This window comes from Rutidosis leptorrhynchoides, chromosome 6, assembly GCF_046630445.1.
Source record: "Rutidosis leptorrhynchoides isolate AG116_Rl617_1_P2 chromosome 6, CSIRO_AGI_Rlap_v1, whole genome shotgun sequence".
NCBI lineage: Eukaryota > Viridiplantae > Streptophyta > Magnoliopsida > Asterales > Asteraceae > Rutidosis > Rutidosis leptorrhynchoides.
Genome location: NC_092338.1, coordinates 29,839,116 through 29,866,474, shown reverse-complemented (window position 1 = coordinate 29,866,474; position 27,359 = coordinate 29,839,116). Strand labels below are relative to the sequence as shown.

The window sequence follows — 27,359 nt, the reverse complement described above, 5'->3', positions numbered from 1 at the left end:
TATATATCTCGATCAAATAGTACAGATTCTTGTTTCCTTCTGCAATTTGATACCATCAATTTCACAATACTACATGATCTGTTTAATGTCTCGATCCACATTCCATTCCTTATTTATTTATTTATTTATTTTTTTAAAACCCGTCGACCAAATTGATATATAACACCAATGATTCCAGTTGTAAATGATACCCTACAACCTTACATTATCAATTACAATTCACCAAAATCATTAACCACTCTTAATTGAACGAATTCAATCAGAAAACTTATGAAAGCAGTCGTACCCTGTTCTATCTTCCATTTTTTCAAACAGCTCAATTCTGTAATAATGAATTTCAAAAAGTGAAAATGCAGTGTTGTTAGGTATTTTATACTTAAACTATCTGCAAATTTATAGCCTCTAATTCCTTGTCTTGATTTCTAATTTTAGAGTCAAACTTTTGAAATTAAAAAGTCAACTATCTGTTCATCACAAAATTCAAATTTGTTTCTATGATTTCAGTTAAATTAAAGGCTCAGATAGTTTCTAACAACGATTTGAAATTTTTTTTTGTGTTATAAGTATAGCCTAAAACCTTCAAAAAGTTTGAGTTTGATTTTGAGTTCAAATGGGTTTTTTTTTTTAAAACGAGCTGTAAAGTTTTTTTTTTTTATTATTTCTGTTCTAATCTAATTGAAACATTCTTATGGGTTGTGCCTATTACTTGTACAGATCATAAAATAAATACTTAATTTAAGGTTAGAAAAGTTCCAGATCAATTTGATTTGTAAAGAAGATGAAGGTTATAAATTTACGGGTTATATAATATAGAAATGGGTATAAATCAGAAAATGGGCAGCAGTCCAATGGTCAGACGTTGTTTGTGTGAGCGAGAGGTCTCGGGTTCGAGACCCGGCTGAGGCATTTATTTTTATTGGAGGTAGCTTTCAATTTTTCTTAATTGAATTATTATTATCATCATTATTATTATTGTTATTATTATCATTATTATTTTAGTATTATTGTTACCATTATTATTATTATTCTAATTGTTATTACTATTAATATTAGAACAAGTATTATAACCAATATTATTGTTATTGTTAATATATTATCATTAATTATCATTGTTGTTATCTTTATCATTAATATTAAAAGTATTATTATATAGTTATTGAAATCTCTAGTAAAATTATCATTCTTATCATTTTTATTTATTTATTTATTAAAATTAACATTATTATTCATATTATTATTATTAATATATTTATTTATATTATTATTATCATTATTAGTATCATGATTAGTAAGTATTATACATACTAGTGTTATTATGAATAAGATAGTAATTGATATGTTTTGATGCTAAAGAATATAAGTATAATATTAGTATTAGTATCTTTTTCTATAATTATAAGTATTAATATTGACGTAAGTATTATTATTAATAGTACCACTTTCATTAAAATGATTATCATTAACGAGTATTGTTATTATTAAAAATTTATATAATCATTACTAAAAAGTATCATTGCTTTGAATATATATATATATATATATATATATATATATATTTTTATGAAAACTGTTATTAATACTATCAATATTATTATTAAGAAAATTATTATTTTATCATTATGCTTATTCTAGTATTACTATAACTATATTATGTAAACAAAAGATTTTCTTAGATAAAAAGATTTATAATATAAAACTTAACTATATTAAAATTCTTATATATTTAAATAAATAAGAATTCATATAATTTATTAATATAAAAATTATATCATTAATAATAATATATATAAATTTGTTCGATTACGATTATAGGTATTAATATACATATGAATGATATAGGTTCGTGAATCCGAGGCCAACCCTACAATTGTTTAATGTCGTCATATGTATTTTTACTACAAAATACAGTATTGTGAGTTTCATTACTCCCTTTTTAAATGCTTTTGCAATATATATTTTTAGGACTGAGAATACATGCGCTTTTATAAATGTTTTACGAAATAGACACAAGTACTTAAAATTACATTCTATGGTTGGATTATTAAACCGAATATCGCCCATCAAGTCTGGTAACCTAAGAATTTAGGGAAATGGCCCCTGATTGACGCGAATCCTAAAGATAGATCTATGGACCTTGACAAGTCCCATTCGGGGTATGAATGCTTTAGTACTTCGAGATTATTATACAGACGAGAAGTTCTGTTTTGGGGATATTCTATGCATTAAGTTAACGTCGGTTACCAGGTGTTCAATCCATATGAATGATTTTTATTTCTATGCAGTTTGCGAAATGCCTGATACGAGAATGATGTTTATGAAAATGAAATCTTGTGGTCTATTATACTATCTGAAATTATTATTTATGATAAACTAATGAACTCACCAACCTTTTGGTTGACACTTTAAAGCATGTTTATTCTCAGGTATGAAAGAAATTTTTTGCTGTGTATTTGCTCATATTAGAGATATTACTTGAAGTCATTCATGACATATTTCAAAAGACGTTGCATTCGGGTCGTTGAGTTCATCAAGATTATTATTTAGTCAATTATAGTTGGATATATTATGAAATAGTATGCATGCCGTCAACTTTCGATGTAAATGAAAATTTGTCTTTTAAAACGAATGCAATGTTTGTAAAATGTATCATATAGAGGTCAAGTACCTCGCAATGTAATCAACTATTGTGAATCGTTTATAATCGATGTGGACTTCGTCCGGATGGATTAGGACGGGTCATTAGACCAACAATCCTCCCCTCAAACCGAAGACCATATCACCGAGCCTCCCCTTCAACGATACTCCCGCCATCTTATATCACCGGTCTCTTTTTCTTTCACTTTTCTTTCACTACCGGGACACGCCTCTTATACCACCGATCTCTTTCTTTCACTTTTTCTTTCACCATCGGGACACGCCGCACTTCCACGCCTTGGGAAGGAAGACTTTCGATATAAGGTACCATGGCTCCATTATCGTTGGCAAACTGAGGGGTGTGCCATGTCGCACCGTGCGCTTAGGGGTGCGCCACCACTGCGTCGTTCACCACATCGGGCTATAGCCTAGCTCTGATACCATTTGTAAGATCGCATAGCCCAAACACAATGTCCTGCAATATAAGCCCAAGAGTCCATCCTTTTCTAAAACCAATTGGTATTAGAGGGACTTTCCCTTAGACTTATATACATACATTTGTTTTTGTCTCCATCCTATGTGGGATAGGTTTGCACCCTGATATCGGCTAAAAAGTCACGTTTTCACCCCGGTATTAAGGCCCAAAAACAAGAAAGATTCGAACTTTGTCGGAAAAATACTCACTTCGTCGGTTAGAATTGAAGAACAAGTAATTACGAAGACGGTGCAAAAAGAATCAAGAGAATCGGAGCTAAAACGAAGATTCTAGAGCGAAAACGGTGAAAGACAAGAAATCAAGTTACGATCCAGGGAATTCAGGCTGACCAGCAATCCAAACGGCCTGCCATACCGCCTGCCAGTATGGAAACGGCCTACCATATACGAGCCACCACACGAGCCACCAAACGGCCTGCCTTGCATACGGCCAGCCAAATACGGCCTGCCATACGGCCTGCCAAACGGCCTGCCAGGCGTATTTGGCAATTTTCAAGTCTATTTAAAGGGTCTTTGTCATTCATTCCAACACACACTTCAATTCACTTCTTTCTCTCTCTTGTACAATATTAGTCATACTTTCAAGGCCTTCTCACCTCCGAGCGGGAAATTAAGTACCCGGAGGCGAACGCTGAAGATTGTATTAGGAGCGGTCTGGAGTCTTGAAGTTGTCTTTTTTGTATTCGGAACTCGTTTAATCTACTGGTACTTCTATCCTTTATCTTATAATGTTTTATGATATTATTGCCATGATTAGCGAGTAGTTATCTTTAGTGTATGCTATGATGTAAGCAGTTATAATGCCGAAATAATATTATGGTTTGTGTATGCTGTTGAAATGCTTTCCGATTATGCTTTAAACTCAATCGCTTTTCCAACTAATAGAAAGTAGTTATAGGCTCTGTTATTGAGAAGTCGCGAACCCCGATTCAGAGTACACTATCTGTGTCACCCCTTGGTAAGAGAAGTCTATCGGATACAACGTAAGATCGACCGAGGCACACCGGTTGTAGTAAGTCTATCAAGCTTTGGATTTTGACTGAGGACTCTTTCGTAGTGAAACATCTAACTAGACCCCTAGTACATTGTCGGTCCTAGACCATGCTAGTGTAGTCACCAAGAATATAAACTTCGTACGTGCACGCTGAAGCACAGCGATTGTTGTAAGCTGTACCTCTGCTAAGTAAGGCCATGGAACACGGTTAGTGTTGGCCAGTACGCTGCACCATAACGCGGTCTCAAGCATTGCACCCCGCTTGAGGGATTCTTAGTTAATTAAGGAACTGTTTGTTTAGACACATAAAGGATTGGACCGTTAGGATAACCGAACGTGTTCATGGAAGTCATCTTGACTTGGCCATGGTGTTCTTTATGGTTGAACTCTTTTTAAGGGCCTAACTATCTCTTACCAATCATTAACGAAAGCATTGAAGCACATCACGTCTCTCGAATATGGTACACCATGTATTCTATTATGCTTAAGAAAGTTTAGACCATTTTGAAATGTTAATACGTCACCCAACCGAGTCGCTCAATTGGATGAGCCGTCTGAACGTGTATGCCTGTAATCAGACTGCACGGGCGTCGGGGGTAAGGGACGTTGCTGTCTATTCAGAATCTTCAAGCCTAACGCAATACCCAGTGACATGTCTTATGACAGGGGCGTTTAGGACCAGTGTAATGAATACAGGGCCTCTGCCTATTCATGAGCCAGCATTCCATAATCTCGGCAGAATAACTGATGAAGTCATAGTATGCACTTACTTTAACCTTATCTGAATTACAAATTTTATCGCATTTACTTTATCTATCTTATAAATTAGAAAATCCCAAAATAAATATTCACTACTCCCTAACTATCTTAGGTTACAATATAGGTTCGATGTTACTGATATCTCTAAAATATGACTCTAGGTCATACTTCCCTTACTTATAATGAGTAGTAAGATTTAGGCCCCGCTAAATATAAATTTAAAACAAGTATCCTCTCCCACGAGTGGCTGATCCTGGCGAGCCGCGGCCTAACGATACCGCGCAAATAAAAACCGTCCGTTTCGGCCATATCACACCCCAACAGTTTCTTGGTAGTTTGAAGGTTGAAAGTTAGGTAGCCGGTGACATCTTCAGTTTTATTTAATTTGGATGAATGAAAAGGTGAATTGATGGAGATGATGAAAAAAAAAGATGCCTAGTAAGAAATTTTCAAACCATCGAGGAACATAGATTGAAACCCAGATTTTATTCTTTTTGATTTCAAGATGAAGGTGAAAAAATTTATGTATCCTCGTAACACGATTATGTTTTATGAGTTAATTATAACATTGGTTTATGTGGATTACCCCTATGCTTTAAAAGATTCACGTCGTTGATCCTAAATCTAACAACGATTAATTTGTTCTGTTAATCAAACAACTGACGTTAGATTTAGGACCATCGTTGTGTATTTTAACAACCATATGAACTACCGGGAAAATTTTAAAAAGAAAAGAACTAACACTACAATTTTGAGTAAACCAGGGAGACCAACGGTATAATTAACTCTGATATTTGTCTATTTTAAATATCTTAACGCACTTCTAAAACATTTTTACCTTTTTACTTTAAAAGAGATAGTACCAGAGGGCTTCTGACTTAGCGGTATCAAGGGAAATCATCAATCTTAATGTTGTGAGTTCGAGTTCTGCTATGGACAAAAAACATGTGTATGTTTGTTGTTCAAAAATGGAAAAAAGTTAGTCAAAATCAACAATTCCTACAAAAAGTTAACAATATACACATTCAAATGATTTCTTGGAAAAAATAGATAATACATGTTTTTTATTTCATGAGTTTCCGACTCGCTTTGATAGTCCACTAATTTTAAAGTGACGACTCACTTAAAGAGTAACCCGAAGTCATAGTGTGTGTACATGGCCACATGCTTTTTTTTAAACACATGTTAGAAGACATGCATAAATACATACACATGCACACTATATATGTATGTGTGTGTGTGTATTTGCATGCTCTTGAATGAAAAAGTTTTATTGGGTAAACAATCTGAAGGGACCAAATTCTATGAACATAAAACAAATGATAAGAAAATCACGTAGGCTTGCCTGAGAGGCCACTGAGTTGCTCGATGAAACACACCACTCGGGTTCGAATCTTGGCAAAACCATTTCATTCAAAAAGGAAGTGTGACCAGAGGGTGCATCTTGTGCGCAATTCACCCGGTACCAGGTCTCGCGCTCAGGGGGCTTAATTACCTGAGGTTTACCCTCTACAGGGGAGTCAATATTCTCGTTCATATGGGAGTTTCCTCGCTAATCCTAAAAATTAAATAAAAAGGAGTATGCTCCTTGAATGAACAAGGTAAAAAAAGAATGGTAGCAGGACTTGAACCAGAGGAATTTGAAAGATTATGATTCAAGAAAACCATTTAACTAGTCTAACCTTTGTCGTACTATTTTGAAAATCATTAGATATAACCTAATCTTTTGAGAGGGCTAGCACCCACCTTTGTCCTCTAAAAATCCGCCAAAGGGTTCAAGTTCCCCGTGAACATGTTGATGAATTAATAGGTGTTGAGTGTGTGAGTTGATATTCCAAAATATAATACTTTGTGACTATAGATATATTATAGAAGTATTATTATTATTATGGTAAAAATAACGAAAACTCGTATATAATCGAAAACGTTTTTTAAAAGAAAATGATTCCAACCAAAAGATAAAACACGACACTGAAGAAGTTCGTACATAGAAAGCTACAACAACGAAGCTTGTATGTATTCGAATAAATCAATCAACTAAACAAAGCTAATCCATGTTAGAACACTAAACGGCTACAACAACCAAAACAAGGATTCAAATAAACCAATCAAATACCACGAACACAAAACGAAACAAGCAAATAACAAACGAGGTTTGAGCCTCGTTTTTTTCTATTTACCATTTACGGTTTCACGTTGAATTTTCTTACCCAACCGATTAACTATCTTGTATGTAAAGATATTAGAGGAGCCATATCCGACTAATATTGACGTTGAGGGAGCTAGCTTTCCACGATCTACAAAATGTTGTAAACAGCGTTTGTGGACCGACTTGTTATCCGCAATCGACGGGCACCCAACACCAGCAACGCCTTGACCTTCTTTGAACAAATTTTGAACCATGTGATAATAATACATAACAGGTAGGGCACCAGGTGATCTCCAAGCATTGCTCAACATGTTGGCTGCCTTTTCTTTTGTTCGTGGTAACATAGACAAGTGGTGCTAGAATATGGCAACTGATGGAGGGTTAAAAGTCAAGACACTAACACTAGAAATTAACAAAAAAACTCTGGGAGCAAACAGTTCGCAGCAAAGCACTATACATAACAATTATGTTCCAAAAAAGATTGAGATTTTCGTTTGGCGAGCTTCAAAGAAAGGAGTTCCGGTAAGAATTGAACTTGACAAAAGAGGTGTGGATTTACATAGTGTAAGATGCCCGCTTTGTGACGACGATTTGGAGTCCGTGGACCATGCACTTATATTTTGTAAATTCCCACTCGACGTCTGGGATCGGGTGTTTAAATGGTAGAACATGGGTAGCTTCGGGAATTTCAGTCTAGTAGAGATCTTCAACAATTCGGGTATGCAAGCAATGACGAGATGTGGCAAGAAGATATGGCAAGCCTTACAATGGATTTGTGCATGCCTCATTTGGAGTAACCGAAACAATATGGTGTAAACTTGGAATACCCCGGTCGCTCTAAATGAGATACAAGTCATATCCTTCGAGTGGATCTCAAATAGAGTGAAAGGAAAAAAGATCGAGTAGCATTCGTGGTTACACAACCCAAGCGGGTATCTATATAGTTAGACTTCTAAAAACTGCTTCGAGTCAGTGAGATGCCTCCTATGCATCTTAGTATGTTATATAGTTCGAGTCATTTTTGTGTTGGCAAATTCTTATGGTTCTCATATGTGACCAAAAGTTGTAAGGTTCCTATGGGTCGTGGTGTAATTTTCCTGTGGTTATAAAATCTTCGGCCTTTCAATAAAAAAAAAAAACACAATAAATATAAATATAAATAAATATAAATATAAATATAATTATAATTATTATAATTATTATAATTACTATTAAAAAGGCAGCCAAAATAGACGACACTTTTTGTGGGACATGTATAAACGTAGTATGTGTATGTGTGCATTTTGTTACGACCGGTATATTCGGTGTCATAAAATAAAATAATTTTAAAAAAAGAAATATGGAAAACATGTTGACCCCAAAAGTAGTGACGGGGGAACCACAACCACACGCACCCATCAAAACTCACATGACCAACTAACCAACTCCTCCTATATCTTATCTTCTTATTTCCACCATTCAATTACCTCATCAATCTCTTTTTAATTTCATTCAAACAATTCAATTGCCGATCAAACCCATTTCAAATCATTAAACTAATTTTTGTTGCAGATCAGAGGGGGGAGAAATTGAAGAATAATTCCGTCGGTGTAATCGGGAAAGAAAGTGGGGGGGGGGGGTAAAACCCAGGAAAGACAAGTTGTAGACATCACGGCTATACACGGAGCAACGGCCCGGACACTCGTACATGTCCACCCATCCGTACGAGGTGGTAACGGCGGTCCGATAACTATTGAGAGCAACCCTTCTACTCACGGCGGACGTGGTGCTTTGCCTTCCGAAGGCGGCAGCCCTTCTGACCTTCTCTTTCTCGCCGGCGGTGGTTCAACCTTTTTCCTTCTCCCTCTGTTAGTTTAGGTTATATTAGGTTATTTTTAGGGTTCTACGTATAAATTATATATCTATTGATCGTCTTCATTATCTGCTTACCTGAATTTCTTAATCGTTCGCTGCTGTTGTTAAATACTCGTAATCAATTAAACAATTAACGTACGAATTTAAAAAGATGTTGAGGATTAAGAGGGTTCCTACGATTCTTTCTAATTATCAAAAGGAGGATGCTGACGAAGGAGGTGGCGGCGGCGGTGGTTGTGGCCGTAATTGTCTCAGAAACTGTTGCCTATCAGGTGTTCGATCAAATGCCTGGCTATCCTTTTTCTTTTATAAATATAATATATTCTTAATATTTTTCAAAAATATTTAATTTAATTAACTAATATTCATATATGTGTATTGTATTGAATAACAGGTGCTAAGTTACCTTTGTATGCTTTTCCAAAATCCAACAAGGTTGAATCGTGTGACAAAAATGAGTTTCCTTTTGCTTTCTTGGATTCCCTTCTACTTGGAGAAGTAATAACTAAATTTCAGAAATTATGTTTTTGGATTAAAGTTTTGATTATTAGATTAGAGTAAAAGTATTACGTGTCAAACGCAGTGGGAGGATCGAATGGAGAGAGGACTTTTTCGCTACGATGTTACTGCTTGCAAAACAAAGGTTTTTATCAGTTACTTGCTTTTTGATGTATTTTGTCAACAAACTATAGTGTTATGCTGATTGTCAGTTGCTTATACAGGTGATTCCGGGTGAACATGGGTTTATTGCTCAGTTAAATGAGGGTCGCCACCTCAAAAAACGTCCAACTGAGTTCCAAGTTGATAAGGTGCTGCAGCCTTTTGATGATAACAAGTTCAACTTTACCAAAGTTGGGCAGGAAGAGGTACTCTTCCAGTTTGAAGCAAGTGAAGATGATGAAGTTCACTTCTATCCAAACGCTCCAGTTAATGTTGATAAGTCACCGAGCGTTGTTGCCATCAATGTATATTGTCCTAACCCTTATGATAGTATTTGTTAGATCATATACAATTGAGTATCATTACTGTAAACATCTGTTTAAAAATATGAATTTAATAGGTTAGTCCCATTGAATATGGACACGTGCTTCTGATTCCTCGAATTCTTGAACGCTTACCTCAAAGGATTGACCATGAAAGCTTATTGCTTGCACTGCATATGGCACATGAGGCTGGAAGTCCTTACTTTCGTGTAGGCTACAATAGCTTGGGTGCATTTGCTACCATCAATCACCTTCATTTTCAGGTTTTTTTCTTGTTTAGGATACAATAGCTTTGCCAACTCATTTTTCACAAATCTGATAACATGACTAGGTACACGTTTGTGATTTTTATACTTCAGGCTTACTACTTGGCTGTGCCGTTTCCAATAGAGAAAGCTGCCACTAGAAAGATTAAGGACCTCAGTGGCGGAATCGAAATTTCTGAAATTTCCAACTATCCGGTTAAAGGTCTCGTGTTTGAAGGCGGGAATTCTCTTAAGGATCTATCTGATGTTGTCGCTGACACCTGCATATGTCTTCAAGATAACAATATGCCGTACAATGTGCTAATTTCAGAATCTGGTCGACGAATATTCGTCCTTCCGCAGGTACAAATAACCACAAGTCTGTTTTAGCAGTTATTTGAAATGAAATAATGTGATGTTAAGTATGTGAATCGATGTAAATGCAGTGTTATGCTGAGAAGCAGGCTTTAGGAGAAGTGAGCGCTGAGCTGATCGATACGCAGGTGAACCCTGCTGTGTGGGAAATCAGTGGGCACATGGTGTTGAAAAGGAAGGAAGATTATGAAGGAGCGTCTGAGGAAAAAGCGTGGAAACTTCTTGCAGAGGTTTCGTTGTCCGATGAAAGGTTTCAGGAGGTGATGGTTATTATTTTTGAGGCCGTTGAGAAGAAATTGTGCAAGAATGAGCAAGATGTAGATGAAGTTTGTGGTCTTGATAATGATTCACGTGCAACTATCGTGACTGGCAAACAAGAATGCCTAGTTCAGAACTAGGTGGGTATCATCGTATTATATAAATATTTGAAGCTTACTCTTAGTAACATGTATATTTGGTGTGCTTACTACAAGACGGGACAATTATTAAATAAAGAAGACGTGGGTTCGCGTTTGTTTGATTTGGGTGTGTCGTATATGCAAAATGCTTGTGAATGTATGCATGTAAAGCTATTAGTGTAAGGCTGCTCTCTGAGCTGATGGATGTTGCCAGTTAATGCTATTGTTGGTTTGGTTTGTGTTAACACTGTCAAGTCTTGGTTCTTTAATATTGTATGCAATTTTTTAAGTACTTGCGTTGTTTTTAAATGATTTTCGTAGATTAAACATGATTCGTTTTCTCAAGAGTTCGAGGGGGAAAAAAACTAGTAAGTGATGACCCGTTTTGCAGGGTGATCATCTACTAACATCGTTTAATACCTATGAATATCTTTGAAGTTAGATACTGAACCAACGCGCACACAGATTTCTTGTGATGAGTTGAAGTTGCCATTGTTTTACCATATCTAAGATCCCGCAACTTTATGACTGAATAATGTGAGTCTGTTGCAGCTTGAGGATAAGTGGGTCGAGTAAAAACTGAACACACACTACTATTTATCTGTCAGTCGCCTGTTCACATGCCCTGCAAATAGAATCACGAACACCTGCAAATATCAGTATTGGTTCTCGCTGACTCTACGTTTTTCTCCTTTCTCCTTTTTGTTGTCTGTTCTGTTCCACTTATTTTGTTGTTTCAATCATGTATAATTTCAGTTGTGTCCACTGCTATTTTGTGCTTTTTCTACGGAGTAAGATATTTTTGGTTGACTTTCAGTGCAGCAAGGGCGATTGGTCACCCCTACTTGCACCATGAAAGTCTTGCATATCATACAGGTCTAGGGGGTCCTGGTCCTGGTCCTGGTGCATGGTCCAAACCACAAATTGCAGTGGATTAGGTGCAACAAACACAAACCCCCATATCATGAGACTGAATCTGGGTAATAATATAATTCCACAATGAACACAAACATGCAAGATGTAGCAGACAACAAAACACATGATGAACATAGAAGGTAAAAGCTAAATAATTGTCTACCAATTTTCTCCAGACCAATATAATACAAGTCTACCAACAAAATATAAAGTAAAAAAAAAAAAAAAATTTAAACAAAAAGATCCATTTGTGACAAATCCAGGCAGCCCTTTTCGGATTTTCCTTCTCATCTCCTTGTAATATCAAGGGTGAAGGAACACGAACCCTATACACATTCTAACCTTCTAAAGGGATCAACTGAGCAACAAAATAAGCTCCTACTCAACCCCTCACAACTAAGTTTTTTAAAATAAGCTCCTACTCAACCCCTCACAACTAAGTTTTTTGATATTAAAAACACGATATGTAAAGATTGTAAGGCTATAACAAAGACGCAAACTTACTTTCTATCATCAACTGTGCATATTTAAACTTCAGTAGCAGCCCATGTGTTCTCACTGTACACCCAACTACTATAACTGCTATTCGTTCCCGAGCACAGGCATTGAACGCTGAGCGAATTCCAGTAACATCTTCTTCTGGTTTTCATTTATATGAGGAAGACTGGCACGCAATAGTTCAACCGGCATTTCCTGACTAACAGCTCTCGCACTATCATATTTACTAAAACAGTACTTCGTAAGAAGTCCAAAAAAAGAATCAAAACATGCCTGCCAAAATTGCCGATTTGGCATGCTGCAGTTACTAAGCGGATCAGTTAAGATCTCGGTTCCCCTTTCTAGTACAGCTTTTAACAAAAGCGATGCACCATCGCCTGCCGCACTACCAACCGGACGTAACGGTGGATGCTCTGACGAACAAACGACAGATGCAAGACAACAACCCAATGTTCGAAGCTCCATTGATTTAACAGACAACGTAACGGTCTTCACAAGATCGTTAATCGTTTCGGTTGCTCCGGAATCTACCGGAAGAACTCCAAATAAAAACCGTAGGTGACGGAATATAGACATGCAAACGATGCGATTTCGCTCGCTTCCTGGGGGAACATGTTGAAGGTACAACGAGAGAAGCTTACGACCCTTTGGAAGAGAAACTATCCGTAAAAAGACGAGATCGTCCTTGGGAGATAATTCTACTGGTTGACCATCCTTACCTAACGGGTCAACAAGATGAAGTGACGTTGCTAAACCTTCTAAAAGGACTCGTCTCCTTTGCCTTAATTGGGTTCCATTATCATGGAGCTGATTAAACTGTAGAAACCGGTCAATATCATCGACATCTAAAAGAAGACAAATGCCATCTTCAATGATGACTCTAGCTGCAAGCATGGGTTCTTGTTCCAACGGTTTGTCCAACGATTTTGGATCATGATTTCCACCGCCAGCTGGCTTTGGTGGGTCCACCTCAAGAAGCGGTCGAGGACGACGTATTGAGGAAAAAGAAACTCGACCCAAAGCATCAACTTGAAGAAAAGCATGTGGCTCGTTAGCAGCACGGGCTTTAGAAGGACAATCCCGTAACTGAGTCGGGCAGAAATGATGTCTTAATTTTGCACCGCTAGATTTGTTTGCTAGGCAAGCTTGATGATAGTAGTCATCTACGTAAGGATCGTTACTGTGTGTAGCTGCAAGTTGCATTCTGATAATATTTTCAATCTCATCGGGTGACATGTATTTTGATTTGAACTTGGGCCATCCAGTTGTGTCAAAACCATATCTTAGACCCGGTCTAACTTTGGGAACAGATTTGGGCCTCAAATCTCTTGAACCCGACCCAAGGGGTTCAAAATTGTTCATTAAGTGTTGCGGTAGCTGCAAACCAGATAAAAGGCCAAAGGATGGCTGAAACTGATTATGGAGCCTGTGTTGCATCAAGCCGTTCTTTTGGGCAAACTGTTGTTGCAGTATACCGTCTGAAAGATCAGGTAAATTACCACCAAACTGGTTTTGTAGACGATTGGGTGCAAGAGGGCGAAACTGAGACGAATTCCCACAGACATGGGACCCGTGAGGCATCCCACCCATCTGAACTTGTGGAGATATATTGGAGAACGGTGGTTGCATCTGGTGTCCATATGGAAAGTCAAGGTATCGTAAATGTTGGTTGGGTGAAGCTTGGGGGGACCCGCTACCTGGCGGAGTGTATGAGATGAAGGTAGATTTTGGAACAGGCACCGGCTCGCTAGAGAAATGCATGTGCATACTGAATTCTTCTTGTTGTTGTTGTTGCTGTTGCTCGGGGTAAGATGATGTTCTGAGGAGATTGTTCGAGTCGTCTATTAGGTGCTGGTTAAGGTTCGGTTGTTGATAGTGTTCAGGATATGGTGGTATTCGGTTAATATTCTGTTGATGATCAGGGTACGAAGATGTTCTGTGAAGAAGGATTGACGGATCTTGAAGAGGAAAGGCAGAGTTTGACCATCTATTGCTTTGTTGACCATTTTCAGCATCAAAAATATCTTGATCAAGCCAGTTGGTGTGTTCCCCTCCTTGTGCCAATTCCGCTGAAGATGAATCTAGAACAGAAGCGAAAAAAATGAATAAAACTCCGCGTATTAATACGTGCGCAATAATAATTTTATAGAGAAAGCGATGATTATTATCTATGGGTCAAAACAAGTCAACATCTAAATCAACACGAACATGTGCACTCACTTTCTCTGGATCCTCGGTCACTAAAGACTCCAACAATTGGCCCCCTGACATCTTTATGGAGCTGCAGGATAAAGAAAAAAAAATTCCGATATTAAATGATAATAGAGGTTAAATATTAATTGTTCGGAACTAATTTATCATGCCAAGCATTCACTCCTAAGATATGTTATATACAACAAAAAATGCACACACCACACCACACAAAACTATGTCAATTTTATTCATAAACTGAGAAAAACTTCTAAGAAATGTTGAGCGGACCAACGTAGTAAGTGACTTATAGGCTTCTAGCGCTACATTGTCTAAAACATAACTAAGGGAACTTTTAAGTGACAGAAACTATATACTGAAAATCACTATAACTAAACTATTAACATACGGGATAGGATATAATCTTATTACTACCATTTTTGGTATTTTGGTATTTTGGTAATATTATTGTTACTACTGCACGCTTCATTGATCCAGTAATACAATTACACATACAAGATTGAAATGATAGTCTTCTCGTTAAGAGATGTCCATAGTTGAAAACAAACATAACTAGAACCATACATTATGAACCATTTTGTGCAACGTATCAATGTAGCACCAGTTAAAAGATATGCACTGCATTTGGATTTTAATTGTCTATTAAAAAATTTTTAACCTACAAATTGACAATAACCAGTTAAAATTGTATACAATATAAAGCAACTAGATAAACTAGAATGAAAATACACCAAAGAAATTCCCTATATACTCACAATGAATATTAATTGCAAATTCAAAGTAAAATATATTGTTTTAGATATTGTGGGGTATTCAAGTAATTCGACAAGCAAGCAAAGGCGGAAATTTCCAATTCAAGAGAAAAAAATATTTGATTTCCTAAAACAGAAGCTGGGATTTCTAGATACATAATGAGTAGTACTCTTATCGTGATAAGTTTAAATTTATGCAAACCCCATAGTGTAATATGGATAATAAGTAAGACACTTCACTAGATTGACATTTAGCGAGCGATGACTAAACAACAAACAAACCGAAGGTTCATCGAACATGCCATGAACCGTTCGGCAGGAAGTTAATTCATGTTTGTTCGTTTAGTTAAATGAACGAACACAATTCTTCGTTCGTTCGATTACGTTCGATTACGTTCGTTAAGATCCATTCCTTTTGTTCTTATATATACCTATATCCATATTCTATTATTCTATATACAAGGTATTAAACTACAATACTACATAGATTGATCTAAGCCTAAACAGTTTATATAGATTTATTTATTTATTTATTGTAATACATATCTAAATCTAAATATTTTAAGACACATACAGCTACAACCATAAAAACATATAATCAACTAGCATTCAAATTTAATTGGACAATAGTTAGTAGCAGACTTCTGCAAATGGAGAATTCATACACCAAATGCTCCCCTATGACGAATAACTTTACAGATAAGATGAAGTGTCACCAAATATGAATATTATATTGAACCATATGATTAAGCTCATACATTATTCGTTTCAGTAAGGCTAACCTTTGAAAATGTGGTGGAAAGATCGTCAATTCCTGGATACGCCCCCTGCAAGAGAAAACGATATCAGTTACCACGATCACATAAACAAATTTCCACATATGGAATAAATCATTCAAACCATACCCATTATTACAAAAGAATGCAAGATTTCGCGTTTAGAAAGATAACAATAATGTAAAATAAATCATTCAAACTCTATCAATTACCACAGTGCACCATGAAAATTTGTACGAGACAAAATTGACCGGGAGCAACCCCAACCCTCTACTTAAAGAAACTGTTCAAATGAACAGCTTCAGGAACGAATATGGTGAAAAAAGCCTTGTAACTTGGTCAGATTAACAAACAAGTGACTAATTTAGTATCAAGTGTAACCTTAACCAAAAAATATACAGGAACGAAACCTAACACTTCTAGACGTTACTATTTAAGAACAATGATTAAGTACGGAGTAACCAGTATAGAAAGAACTTAATTTCTTCCCTAAAAACTGTAAACGTTTGAGTTGACCAATTTTATAGTTTGATCATGAAATCTACCTTTTAAGTGTTGTCAACAATATCTCCATGTCTATCACCAGGTCATTAGGTTTTTTAGTGCGCCACACAAACGATAATCAATGTTTTTTAAAACAATCACTTATTTTACCATTTTATCACATATATAAGCTTGTATGAGACAGCGAATAATAAACTAGAGTGTAAATCTCCCTCAGCAATGTTCTAGCAGCATGTGGGACTGTGGGACCCAATCCGATCAACCTAGGGTCTAGCAGCATGTTTGACAGCAATGTTCTAGCAGCATGAACTAAATGATTGCAAATAAGGTATAGCATAATGACAAAGTCTGCTGAGACCCAATGCGATAAACCAAGATATAACGTCTAGAAAGAGTATAAATTTTTCAAATTTTCAATAACATGACGTTTAAAGCCCGTAACATCAAAATCAATCACGTTAAATACGAACAAGACAATTACTCCAACCAAGCGAAAACAGGTATATGTATACCTCTTCTGGCTCCAACTGAAACTCTTCTTCCTCGAATTTAGCTACCGGAATGTCATCCTCTTCATCATCTAGGCCTCCCAACTCAACTTCTTCGAGAACTTCATTACCAAAAAATGCATACTGTGATGCATCAAATAAAGCATCTGCTAAATGGTCAAAGTCAAAAGTTCAAGTTAGATACTACTACATGATATGAAATGCATAAACATCAAAATTAAGCTAAACACAATAAAACAAAACCATAATTCTAGTGACCATTTCTAAACATGTGAAATGGTATATCAAGAGAGATTTAAAAACAGAATACATCGATATACGATCTGTATAGCAGTAATGTAGTCAAAAACCTAAATGATAAATCTGAAGCAGGATATTATAAAATCCTACATTAATTGTGGAAAAAAAGGAACCTGATGAATTCGAAGCAAGTTGCGGATTAAGATCACCACGACCACCGGCGAATCGTTCCATGTTTCAAGTATTCGACCCTACGAACTCAGAAATATGAATACGAAATTTGACAAAAAAAAATATCTGTGAGATCAAATGTAATCTATAAACCCTAAAAGACTGCTAAGGACGAAAAATATAGGATTAATTAAGAAACATAAGGAACCCTAATTGGATGGATGGATGGATGGATGGATATTCTAGGGTTTGTAAGTAAGAATTAGGGGAAAGAAGAAAATAAAATTAAGAATTACTGGATAACATCATAGAAAATCAGTTTTGCACTAAATTTACTTAATATATATAATATATAATAAGTTGTAGGATTAAGGCTAAGTAACCAATCCGACAAAACGGAGGGAATCAAATTTCTTTTTTTTCGTTTTTTGAAAAAAATTTGTTCACGAACATTATAGATTGGATGAAAAATATGAACATTTAATAAAGACACTTTGTGATAAATTTTTTTATTTTGGCGGGAAAATGCTCGAAGAAGTAATATATAACAATTATTGTGTTTTTCGAGCGTATGTTGAGGTTTTAAATATTAGGGTTTATAGTGTTTAGATATTAGGGTTTAGAAATTTAGGGTTTAGGGTTTAGATTTATGATTTAGATTTAGGATTAAGATTGAGTTTTTAACACGAACAATTTAGAGTTTAGAGTTTAGGGTTTAGGGTTTAAGGTTTAGGGTTTGGTGTTTTGAGTTTATGGAATAAACCCAAAACACCAAACCCTGAACCCTAAACTCTAAATCGGGCTAAATTTTACTTCACAAAACATGAAGAAAAAAAAGTTCACATTCTTCACGAACAATATTATCTTGAATGTTATTTTTGTCGATCGTTTTCCCGTCTAAATAATAACATTCATCACGAAGTGTCTTTTCTAAATGTTCATATTTTCGTGTGATCTTGATGCCGGAAAAAAATTTCCAAAAAAACGAGAAAAAAAAATTGCTTCTCCCCGATTCCCCCGGTTGGTTACTTCCCCATTGATCATGCCCCTATATAATAAAACTTAAAATGAAAAATTATTAATAGACTTTATTTTTTTACTTAATAAATAAGATGCGTCTTAATTTCAAAAAAATCTAAAGATTTGTGATTTTTCATTTGAATCATCTGTTTTAATAACTATTATTTTAACTGCCTACATAAGGTTAATTTATTAAATTTAATTATTTAGACAGTTATTTAGCTAAAAAAATAAATAATAATTATTTATTCATTGCTTAATTTTTTTCAGACATCATATGTATATTCAGACAAGAAACTTAATAAGAAAAAAAAACAAACGGGCCCATAGTGGTTTATAAACATAGGACGATAATAAACTATGAATAAAAAGTAAAATATGTTCCGAATTAATAATCTACTTTGATAAATAAATAAGAAAATAATATAATAAAGTTTATTTATGTCTTTAACTTTTGCATATAAGACAAAAGTATATGTAAAAAGTAAACAATAAAACTGTAAAATAAATAAAAGTACAGTGTAATAATGAGATTTCTTAAACTGTATGTCTTTTGTCTGTTGACTATTATAAAACGAAGGAAGTATACATAAACCAGATAGCTAGAAGAATGACACGAAATAATATAAGGATGAGCATAGATCACTTAAAAGTATCAACTTCTACTCCAGATCCAAATAAATACAATAATGTAACACCGGCCATTTTTTTTTTTTTAAAACACACAGCGGAAGACTTTATTTACAAACACAATATATGTCACGTCATTACATTAATCCGTGGAATTACATTTAAGTTTACACAACGGTGTTACGTTATTACAGAACATTATTTATACGAAAGTCCACATCAGAGTAGGGTGGTCAAACATGTCTTCTGCAACAGCACCCATCCCGACTAGCAGTACCTAAACCTGCAAGGGGAGAATATGTGGAGGATTAGCGCACCGCTAAGTGAATGGAATCTATCTAACAGATATAGCTTAAGCCACACACAAGCTATATACTAACAACAACACTTGCTAACTACCAACTAGCATACAATAAGACAATACGAGGAACGGCGGCTTGTACGAGCACACGACTCCCAGCTGATCGGGCCTGAGTCTACCGATAGTCCCTGCTACTCAATTCACAGTATAGTTATCCAGATGCAGGGTATGCATCGTTCACACTATACTCCACAATCAGTAGCCTATGGACCCAACCTCCCCTAGGCACGGTTGACCTCATACGGACTCTAACCTCTTCTAGGCACGGTCTCGAGTCCCCAGTCTCCCTAAGCCCGACTGGTGCCATTCACACAGTGTACACATAATTCACATACAACATCAGGCAAACGATATTATTCTATCATGGCAATTCCTACACTATGCATGGTAAAAGAGTCAACCACTGTAGCATGATATGCTACTTAAACTCTATCCGTAGATAGACCCACTCACCAATTACCAGCAACTGCTCAGTTATTATTTCTGAGCTTCCTCCTTGTCCTTATCTCCTGAGAACAGCAAAAACCAAGTTAGAATAGTGTTCCCATCAAGATTAGACACACTAAAAGCGAATTATAGCAAATTAGTAAAAAAAAATTGCGTCCGCTAAAATTTTCATGCTTAACACTTATGCACTTTCAAAATTTACATCCTGAACACCAAAATACAAACGGGCAGCATAACAACTAGAAAAAGGCACTTTGGTAAAACATTCTGCCCTGGACACACAGTCGGTCGACTGTCCCCTCAATCGGTCGACTGACGTAGACAGTCGGTCGACTGTTGACACAACCGGTCGACTGTTGACACAACCGGTCGACTGAATTTCCCCATCGGTCGACTTATTTGGTACTTCACAATCTGCCGAAAGTCAAACTCAGTCGGTCGGTTTACTCGCCAGTCGGTCGACTGTCGACCGACAGTCGGCCGACTGTGTTCATCATCTGCAGATTCTGAACACAACCTACGGACTTCAAGCTAAATTCACCAAAACTCGATCTAGAGCTCGTTTTCGACACCAAAACTTACCACAACTCAAATACAACATGTTATAGACTATAAACCCACAAAGTTTTGACCATAACAACATCAAATCCATGGATTTTGACACAAAATCAAGCTTTTGAACAAATACACTTAAAAACACCATTTTAACACTAAATTGATCATGAAAGCCCATGATTCATACCTTAAAAGAATCAGTAGAGTGTAAAGAACGTGATTTCAAGACCAATTCGAGCTCAAGATCAACAATGGGGAATTAGGGTTTGGTAGATGGGAGGGATGAAGGTACGGGTGTGTTTGGGAAAATACTAGAATTGGGAAGAAGAAGGCAGTACACTAGTCACATATTTGGGATTAATTCCCACACTGTGCAACACACGGGTATTTACCAGTTATCTGATATCTTTCGTACAGGATTAGGTAACCCAAACGAAGTCCAAATAAAATAAACAAAACTGTTCTGGGACCCTTGTCACAAACTGGTCACAACACAATTATAATAAAACACTAATTAAATAATTAAAATAAAAAGCACTTAAGACTAAGCACAAATCCTAAGGGAAAAATAGTCCACTTACAACTAGCCCGGGTTTCAGTTTGTTACAAATAACTCTTATCATCATTTATAGTATCACTTATCAATTTTTTTAATTTGAAATATACATTGTCCTAGTGTTTCAAAAAAATCCAAAGCCTCGTGTTAAGTATTAACCACAACATTTGGCAAGGTATTTTGACATTGCATCTGAACCAAAAAATACAAATGATCCTTTTTATAGCTATGAATAGTGTTTACAAAATTTTCCTACATTCAGAGACCCATATTCTCGTAGTATATTGGCTACTCAAAGATTAGATGAAAATATATGTTTATATACATTGAGATGTGTTCTTTGTGATGATTAAAGGATAAATATTCCTTGATTGCCTTTGATCCTCAATACAACATACATATATACGGATGTTACCTACACTATTTTAGGAACATATGACAAATCTTCTAATATAATAGATAGTGATATACACGCTGACTCATTATTGATATGATATACAATATACATAAATAGGATATATGCACACGTTGACTATTACTCCCCCGCAGTCGAAGCTATCGGTTCAAGAATGCGAAGACTGGAACGAAACTCTTCAAAGAGAAGTCTAGGCAATCCTTTAGTGAAGATGTCGGCAATTTGGAATCTAGTAGGAACATGTAGAATTCGAACCTGACCTCGTGAAACCTTTTCTCGGACAAAATGAATATCAAGTTCGATGTGTTTTGTCCTTTGATGCTGAACTGGATTACCCGACAAATAAATTGCACTAACATTATCACAAAATACAAGAGTCGCCTTCGATATTGGACAACATAGCTCTAGTAACAGGTTACGTAACCAGCATGATTCGGCTACTACATTTGCAACACCTCGGTATTCGGCTTCGGCACTTGAACGAGAAACAGTAGGTTGGCGTTTTGAGGACCATGATAGAAGATTGTCACCTAAATATACACAATACCCCGAAGTGGAACGACGAGTGTCGGGACACCCGGCCCAATCAGCATTTGTATAACATACAAGCGAGCTGTATGTAGACTTGGAGATAACCATACCGTGAGAAATAGTCCCCTGTATGTAACGAATTATCCTCTTGAGTGCAAGCATATGTGCCTCATGTGGAGCATGCATGTGAAGGCAGATTTGCTGGACTGCATATGATATATCGGGCCTGGTAAACGTAAGGTATTGTAATGCCCCAGCTAAACTGCGAAAATATGAGGAATCGTGATATGGAGTGCTCAAAGATGCACTTTGTTTACCATGTGTGTCTACGGGTGTAGCGACTGGATTGCATGAAGTCATACCTGCACGACTAATAATATCACGAGCATATGCACTCTGTTTTAAAAATAACCCGTTAGTAGACCCAGTAACAGAAATACCTAGAAACGAACTTAAGGGGCCCAAATCTTTCATAGCAAATTCCTTCGCAAGCTTGCACATTAGACTATCACGCAACTGATTAGAAGAAGTAGCAAGAATTATGTCGTCTACATATAATAGCAGGTAAGCAATGTTCGTAACATGGTGATACACAAATAGACTGTGGTCACATTTGCTTTGAATGAATCCAATAGTATGCACAAAATCGGCAAAGCGTTGGTACCATGCACGTGGTGCTTGCTTCAAGCCGTAAAGAGATCTCTTAAGCAAACATACATGATTAGGCCGTGAGTGATCTTTAAAACCAATGGGTTGATGCATATAGACCGTTTCATTAAGGTGACCATGTAAGAAAGCATTTTTTACATCTAACTGATGAATGGGCCATGACTTAGAAATAGCAATACTGAGTACGGTCCGGATGGTTGCGGGTTTAACTACCGGGCTAAATGTCTCGTGACAATCAACTCCTATCTATTGAGCTCGACCATCGCCAACAAGTCGAGCTTTATAACGCTCGAAGGTGCCATCGGATCTTGTCTTATGATGAAATATCCACATGGAGCGAATTATATGCATATTTGGTTTGCGGGGCACAAGTTCTCACGTCTTATTATTAATCAAAGCTTGGTATTCGTCAGTCATGGCACGACGCCAATTATGGTCGGCTAAGGCTATTTTTGGGTTGGATGGTAGAGGTGAGATGGATGTAGTGGCAGAGAGATTAAAAGGAACTTTTGGTTTAAAAATTCCAGACATAGCACGAGTGGTCATGGAGCGAACTGGAGGAGGTGAAGTAGGTTGTGATGGCGAATTAGGGGAAGTTGAATCTCCTGATGTCGCGGAGCATGGAGAATTATTTTGTGGACTTACGGATGAAACATCAGGTGCGCCAGAATGATTATTAGGTGAAACTTGGGCCGGAGAGTTTGGGCTAGAAGTGCTAATGGGCTCGTTAGATGAAAGTGATCCAGTATGAATTTGCGAAGTAACAGAATGTGGAGAATCCGGTCTAGGAGTGTTATGTGGAGAGATGGAGTGTAGAAAGAAAGGGTGAATATTTTCATGGATGAATTTATAATCTGTAGGTGGAGCTTTCGACATAGAAGAGAAAGGGAACTGATTTTCGTTAAATATAACGTGACGAGAAAGAATAAACTTTTTGGTTTTAAGATCATAACATTATATCCACGGTGATTTTTGGGATAGCCGAGAAAAACACACGGGGTTGAACGTGGTTGGAGTTTGTTTATAGTGGTTGAAGGAATTAGGGGATAGCACAAACATCCAAATACTTTTAAGTGTTGGTATTCGGGTGTGCGTTGATAAAGCAATTGAGTTGGGGATAAGTTGTTGAGAAGTTTGCTAGGAAGAATATTTAGTAGGTACGTGGCCATTTCAAGTGCGTGAGGCCAAAAAGATGGGGGGACGGATGCATGAGACATTATGGTACGCATGATATTATTTATAGCTCTAATTATTCGTTCGGCCTTTCCGTTTTGAGAAGATGTATAAGGACAAGAAAAACGAAACACCATGCCATTATTTTTACAAAAATTGTGAAAAGAAGCATTATTATATTCGGTACCGTTATCACATTGAAAGGCTTTTATTTGTATCCCGAATTGTGTTTTAATGAGATTTTGGAGGGTAAGAAAAATATTGAAAACTTGAGACTTGTGACTTAAGGGGACGGTCCATAGAAAGTTAGTAAAATCATCAAGAAATAAAATATAGTAACGATGTCCGTTAGTACTAACAACGGGTGATGTCCATAAATCACTATGTAATATATCAAAAGGAGTAAAAGTAGAAGAAGTAGATGCATAAAAGGGTAAACGAACATGTTTGCCAAATACACAAGATTGACAAAATGAAAGTTTATTAAATGAATTACATTTAACGTAATCTTTATTTCTAAGTGATCTAAGAACATTAACACCCGGATGCCCTAGGCGTTGATGCCACAAATCTTGTGCTGAAACTGATAAAGCAGAAGGAGAATGGAGTTGATGCAAGTTGGACAGGTCAAGTGGGTAGAGATTACCGGTGCTATTACACCACATAATGGGGTTCCCCATCGGAAATTCTTTCACAGTGAAACCAAAGGGATCAAATTCAATGGATATACAGTTGTCAATTGAAAGACGACGAACGGAAATTAAGTTTTTAATTAATTGGGGTGCATGAAGAACATTAGATAGAATAATGAGCCGGTTTGGATTAATAGGTAGGGAGGTTTGACCGAAACCATGTATAGGTATTCCGTGACCATTACCAACAATAATATGCTTAGAAGCATTTGAAGGATAATATGACGTAAATTTACCTGTAGAGCCCGCCATATGTGATGTTGCGCCAGTGTCGAGGTACCAATTTTTATCAGGAGAATTTAAACTCATAGCGTGCATCGCAGCCTCAATATTTCCCTTAAAATAATTGTTGTTAATATCATTCCGTCTAAAGTTGTCGGATATTTGGTCCATTCGAAAGATAATAAAAGGATGGCAGTAGAAATTATTCACTTGAAAATAATAATTAATGATAAGTGATATAAACGACGGTGACAAGTTGATAGCAAATTGCAACACCAATGATTAATTCAAGGCACCAATTTAATAAGTGCCATACAAGTAAAGAAATAAATATTTGATACTTGCCGACAAGAAGTAATAGCAAGGTGAAGAATATGAGCCGGTGATACAGTATATAAGTCGACGGCCAGAAAAAGGAAATTAAAAGAAATACTAGGCTAAGGTTTAAAGTGAGGAAGAAGAACAAAAGAAAGAGATTGAGAAAAGTATGGCTCTTGATACCATAAAGGATAAATATTCCTTGATTGCCTTTGATCCTCAATACAACATACATATATACGGATGTTACCTACACTATTTTAGGAACATATGACAAATCTTCTAATATACTACCTCCGTCCCTAAATTATTGTCCAGTATTTCATTTTGGGATGTCCCAAATTAATTGTCTACTTCCATAAATAGAAAGGAAAGGAGATATTTCATTGGTGGATCTGGAGAGAGAAGATATTTCATTGGTGGAGAAATAAAGTTAGTGGGATTTCCTAAAACTATGTGTTTTTTGTCTGGGGACAATTAATCTGGGACGGAGTGACATAAATAGGAGATATGCACACGTTGACTATTAATGATGCCTTCAATAATTGTTTTTGCAATTATTTCTCTCGAGAATATAGAACTCATTGAGTCGTTAACTTTGTTACAAGAATCAAGCTTTGGTAAAGAAAACTAATTAAGTAATACAATAAATTTTACTCCGTAGTTTCTACCCCAATAAATCGTACACCTCAAAAACAAGCATATGTTCTCACAGTTATAAAATTCAAATCTAACGCCAAAACTTGTAAAAGAAAAGAGTTCTTTAGTATCACTATGGCATATAGTTACGAACAATTACTATCTATACTAACTACCGTACATGGAAATGAGTTTTGATTGGTCCGTAGATTAGGCCATCATATGATAGCACATTTACTCCTTACTAATTAGTATTAGTAATATGTATAAATGGAGAAGAGTTCAAGCGTATTTCAAACTTTTTATACTTATGACATATTTATACAAAATTGTTATTTACTTTTTTTTAAGAAGAAGAGTATAGGTAAATCAGATTAGGTAAGGTATTATTAATTAATTAATAATATGTATTTAGATGGCGTTTTGCAGTAATTATACGCCCAAAATCAGGGCTGCAAATAGTATACATATTTATACAAAATTGTTATTTACTTTTTTTTAAGAAGAAGAGTATAGGTAAATCAGATTAGGTAAGGTATTATTAATTAATTAATAATATGTATTTAGATGGCGTTTGCAGTAATTATACGACCAAAATCAGGGCTGCAAATAGTATATAAGGATAATTAGTAATATGTATAAATGGGATTTCAAGTTAAATCTGAACTTTTTGTTGTTATGACATATTTATACAAAATTGTTGACATCTGAAAAATGAAATCCAAAAATACGTTGTTGTAGAATGTTGTTACTAAAAATATCACGACACTACTAAATCCGTATCAATGCACTTAAGATAACGCGCAGCGAAGTGCGGACCTAAGCAACTCATTTCAAAACAAATAGTGAACAATAGTGAGTCCTTTATTAACTAACTTCCGAGCTACGTGCCTTTATTTATTATAAATTATTATTATTATTATTGTTATAATATATATATATATATATATATATATATATATATATATATATATATATATATATATAATATATATATATATATATATATATATATATATATATATATATATATATATATATATATATATATATATATATATATATATATATATATATATATATATAAATAGATAGTCAATTATTGATACACAAAAGTAATATTATTGTATTACCTAAACTTGTGATATTTTTGCTATAAATAGCCATGAATGCAAGCATTAAACTTGCACCATTTTCTCACACTTACAAAGTGTTTCTTTCTTTCTCTCCATTATCATCTTTGTTCTTACACTTCATTATTAGCATTCTTAATCAAGAATCAAACCACTAAAGGTAGTTATAAGCCTACTGAATTATAACATCAAGAATCAAACCACTAAAGGTAGTTATAAGCCTACTGAATTATAACACGTTATCAGCACGATAATCTTAATACTAATTATGGTTGGCTCTGCCACCTAAATGATATATGGTCGGTTATACCACCTGAATAATATATGGTCGACACTGTCGCCTAATTATCATTTATGTTGCTAACATTTATATTTCTATTATCTAACATTTATATGGTCGACACTGTCACCTAATTATCATTTATGTTATATAACATTTATTTATGATTGCTTACATATGGTCAACACTGTCGCCTACTTATCATTTATGTTATATTAAATTTATGTTTAATGTTTATATACTTATGAATATAAAT

The 27,359-nt window shown here is 35.6% G+C and overlaps 3 protein-coding genes across 3 annotated transcripts; 1 reads left to right on the top strand and 2 right to left on the bottom strand.

Moving 5' to 3' along the window:
- Positions 1–8,478: 8,478 nt before the first annotated feature.
- LOC139851381 (GDP-L-galactose phosphorylase 2-like) lies at positions 8,479–11,131 on the top strand. Its single transcript, XM_071840409.1, has 7 exons — positions 8,479–9,157; positions 9,280–9,383; positions 9,469–9,528; positions 9,608–9,850; positions 9,946–10,131; positions 10,228–10,476; positions 10,560–11,131. The coding sequence occupies exons 1-7, from the start codon at positions 9,037–9,039 to the stop codon at positions 10,884–10,886; spliced, it is 1,290 nt and encodes a 429-aa protein (XP_071696510.1). The 5' UTR covers positions 8,479–9,036; the 3' UTR covers positions 10,887–11,131.
- Positions 11,132–12,214: 1,083 nt separating this feature from the next.
- Positions 12,215–24,841, bottom strand: LOC139852383 (protein PAT1 homolog). The gene is made up of 6 exons (XM_071841667.1): positions 24,748–24,841; positions 17,465–17,542; positions 17,055–17,197; positions 16,045–16,089; positions 14,520–14,580; positions 12,215–14,380 (listed from the first exon to the last, which is right to left on the bottom strand). Exons 2-6 carry the CDS (start codon positions 17,523–17,525, stop codon positions 12,384–12,386), a joined length of 2,307 nt encoding a protein of 768 aa, XP_071697768.1. The 5' UTR covers positions 17,526–17,542; positions 24,748–24,841; the 3' UTR covers positions 12,215–12,383.
- Positions 21,567–22,739, bottom strand: LOC139853514 (uncharacterized mitochondrial protein AtMg00810-like). Its single transcript, XM_071842905.1, has one exon. It carries the CDS (start codon positions 22,737–22,739, stop codon positions 21,567–21,569), a length of 1,173 nt encoding a protein of 390 aa, XP_071699006.1.
- Positions 24,842–27,359: the final 2,518 nt, after the last annotated feature.

What these genes read in the sequence shown, in the direction of transcription:
- LOC139853514 (XM_071842905.1), bottom strand. Translation starts at nt 22,739, where the DNA reads ATGCATCAACCCATTGGTTTTAAAGATCACTCACGGCCTAATCATGTA.
- LOC139851381 (XM_071840409.1), top strand. Translation starts at nt 9,037, where the DNA reads ATGTTGAGGATTAAGAGGGTTCCTACGATTCTTTCTAATTATCAAAAG. An exon ending in CAGAAACTGTTGCCTATCAG is followed by an intron (nt 9,158 to 9,279) that starts GTGTTCGATCAA and finishes ATTGAATAACAG; the next exon opens with GTGCTAAGTTACCTTTGTAT. An exon ending in CGAGCGTTGTTGCCATCAAT is followed by an intron (nt 9,851 to 9,945) that starts GTATATTGTCCT and finishes TGAATTTAATAG; the next exon opens with GTTAGTCCCATTGAATATGG.
- LOC139852383 (XM_071841667.1), bottom strand. Translation starts at nt 17,525, where the DNA reads ATGGAACGATTCGCCGGTGGTCGTGGTGATCTTAATCCGCAACTTGCT. An exon ending in TTTCCACCACATTTTCAAAG is followed by an intron (nt 14,581 to 16,044) that starts GTTAGCCTTACT and finishes TTTATCCTGCAG; the next exon opens with CTCCATAAAGATGTCAGGGG. An exon ending in TGACCGAGGATCCAGAGAAA is followed by an intron (nt 14,381 to 14,519) that starts GTGAGTGCACAT and finishes CTTCTGTTCTAG; the next exon opens with ATTCATCTTCAGCGGAATTG.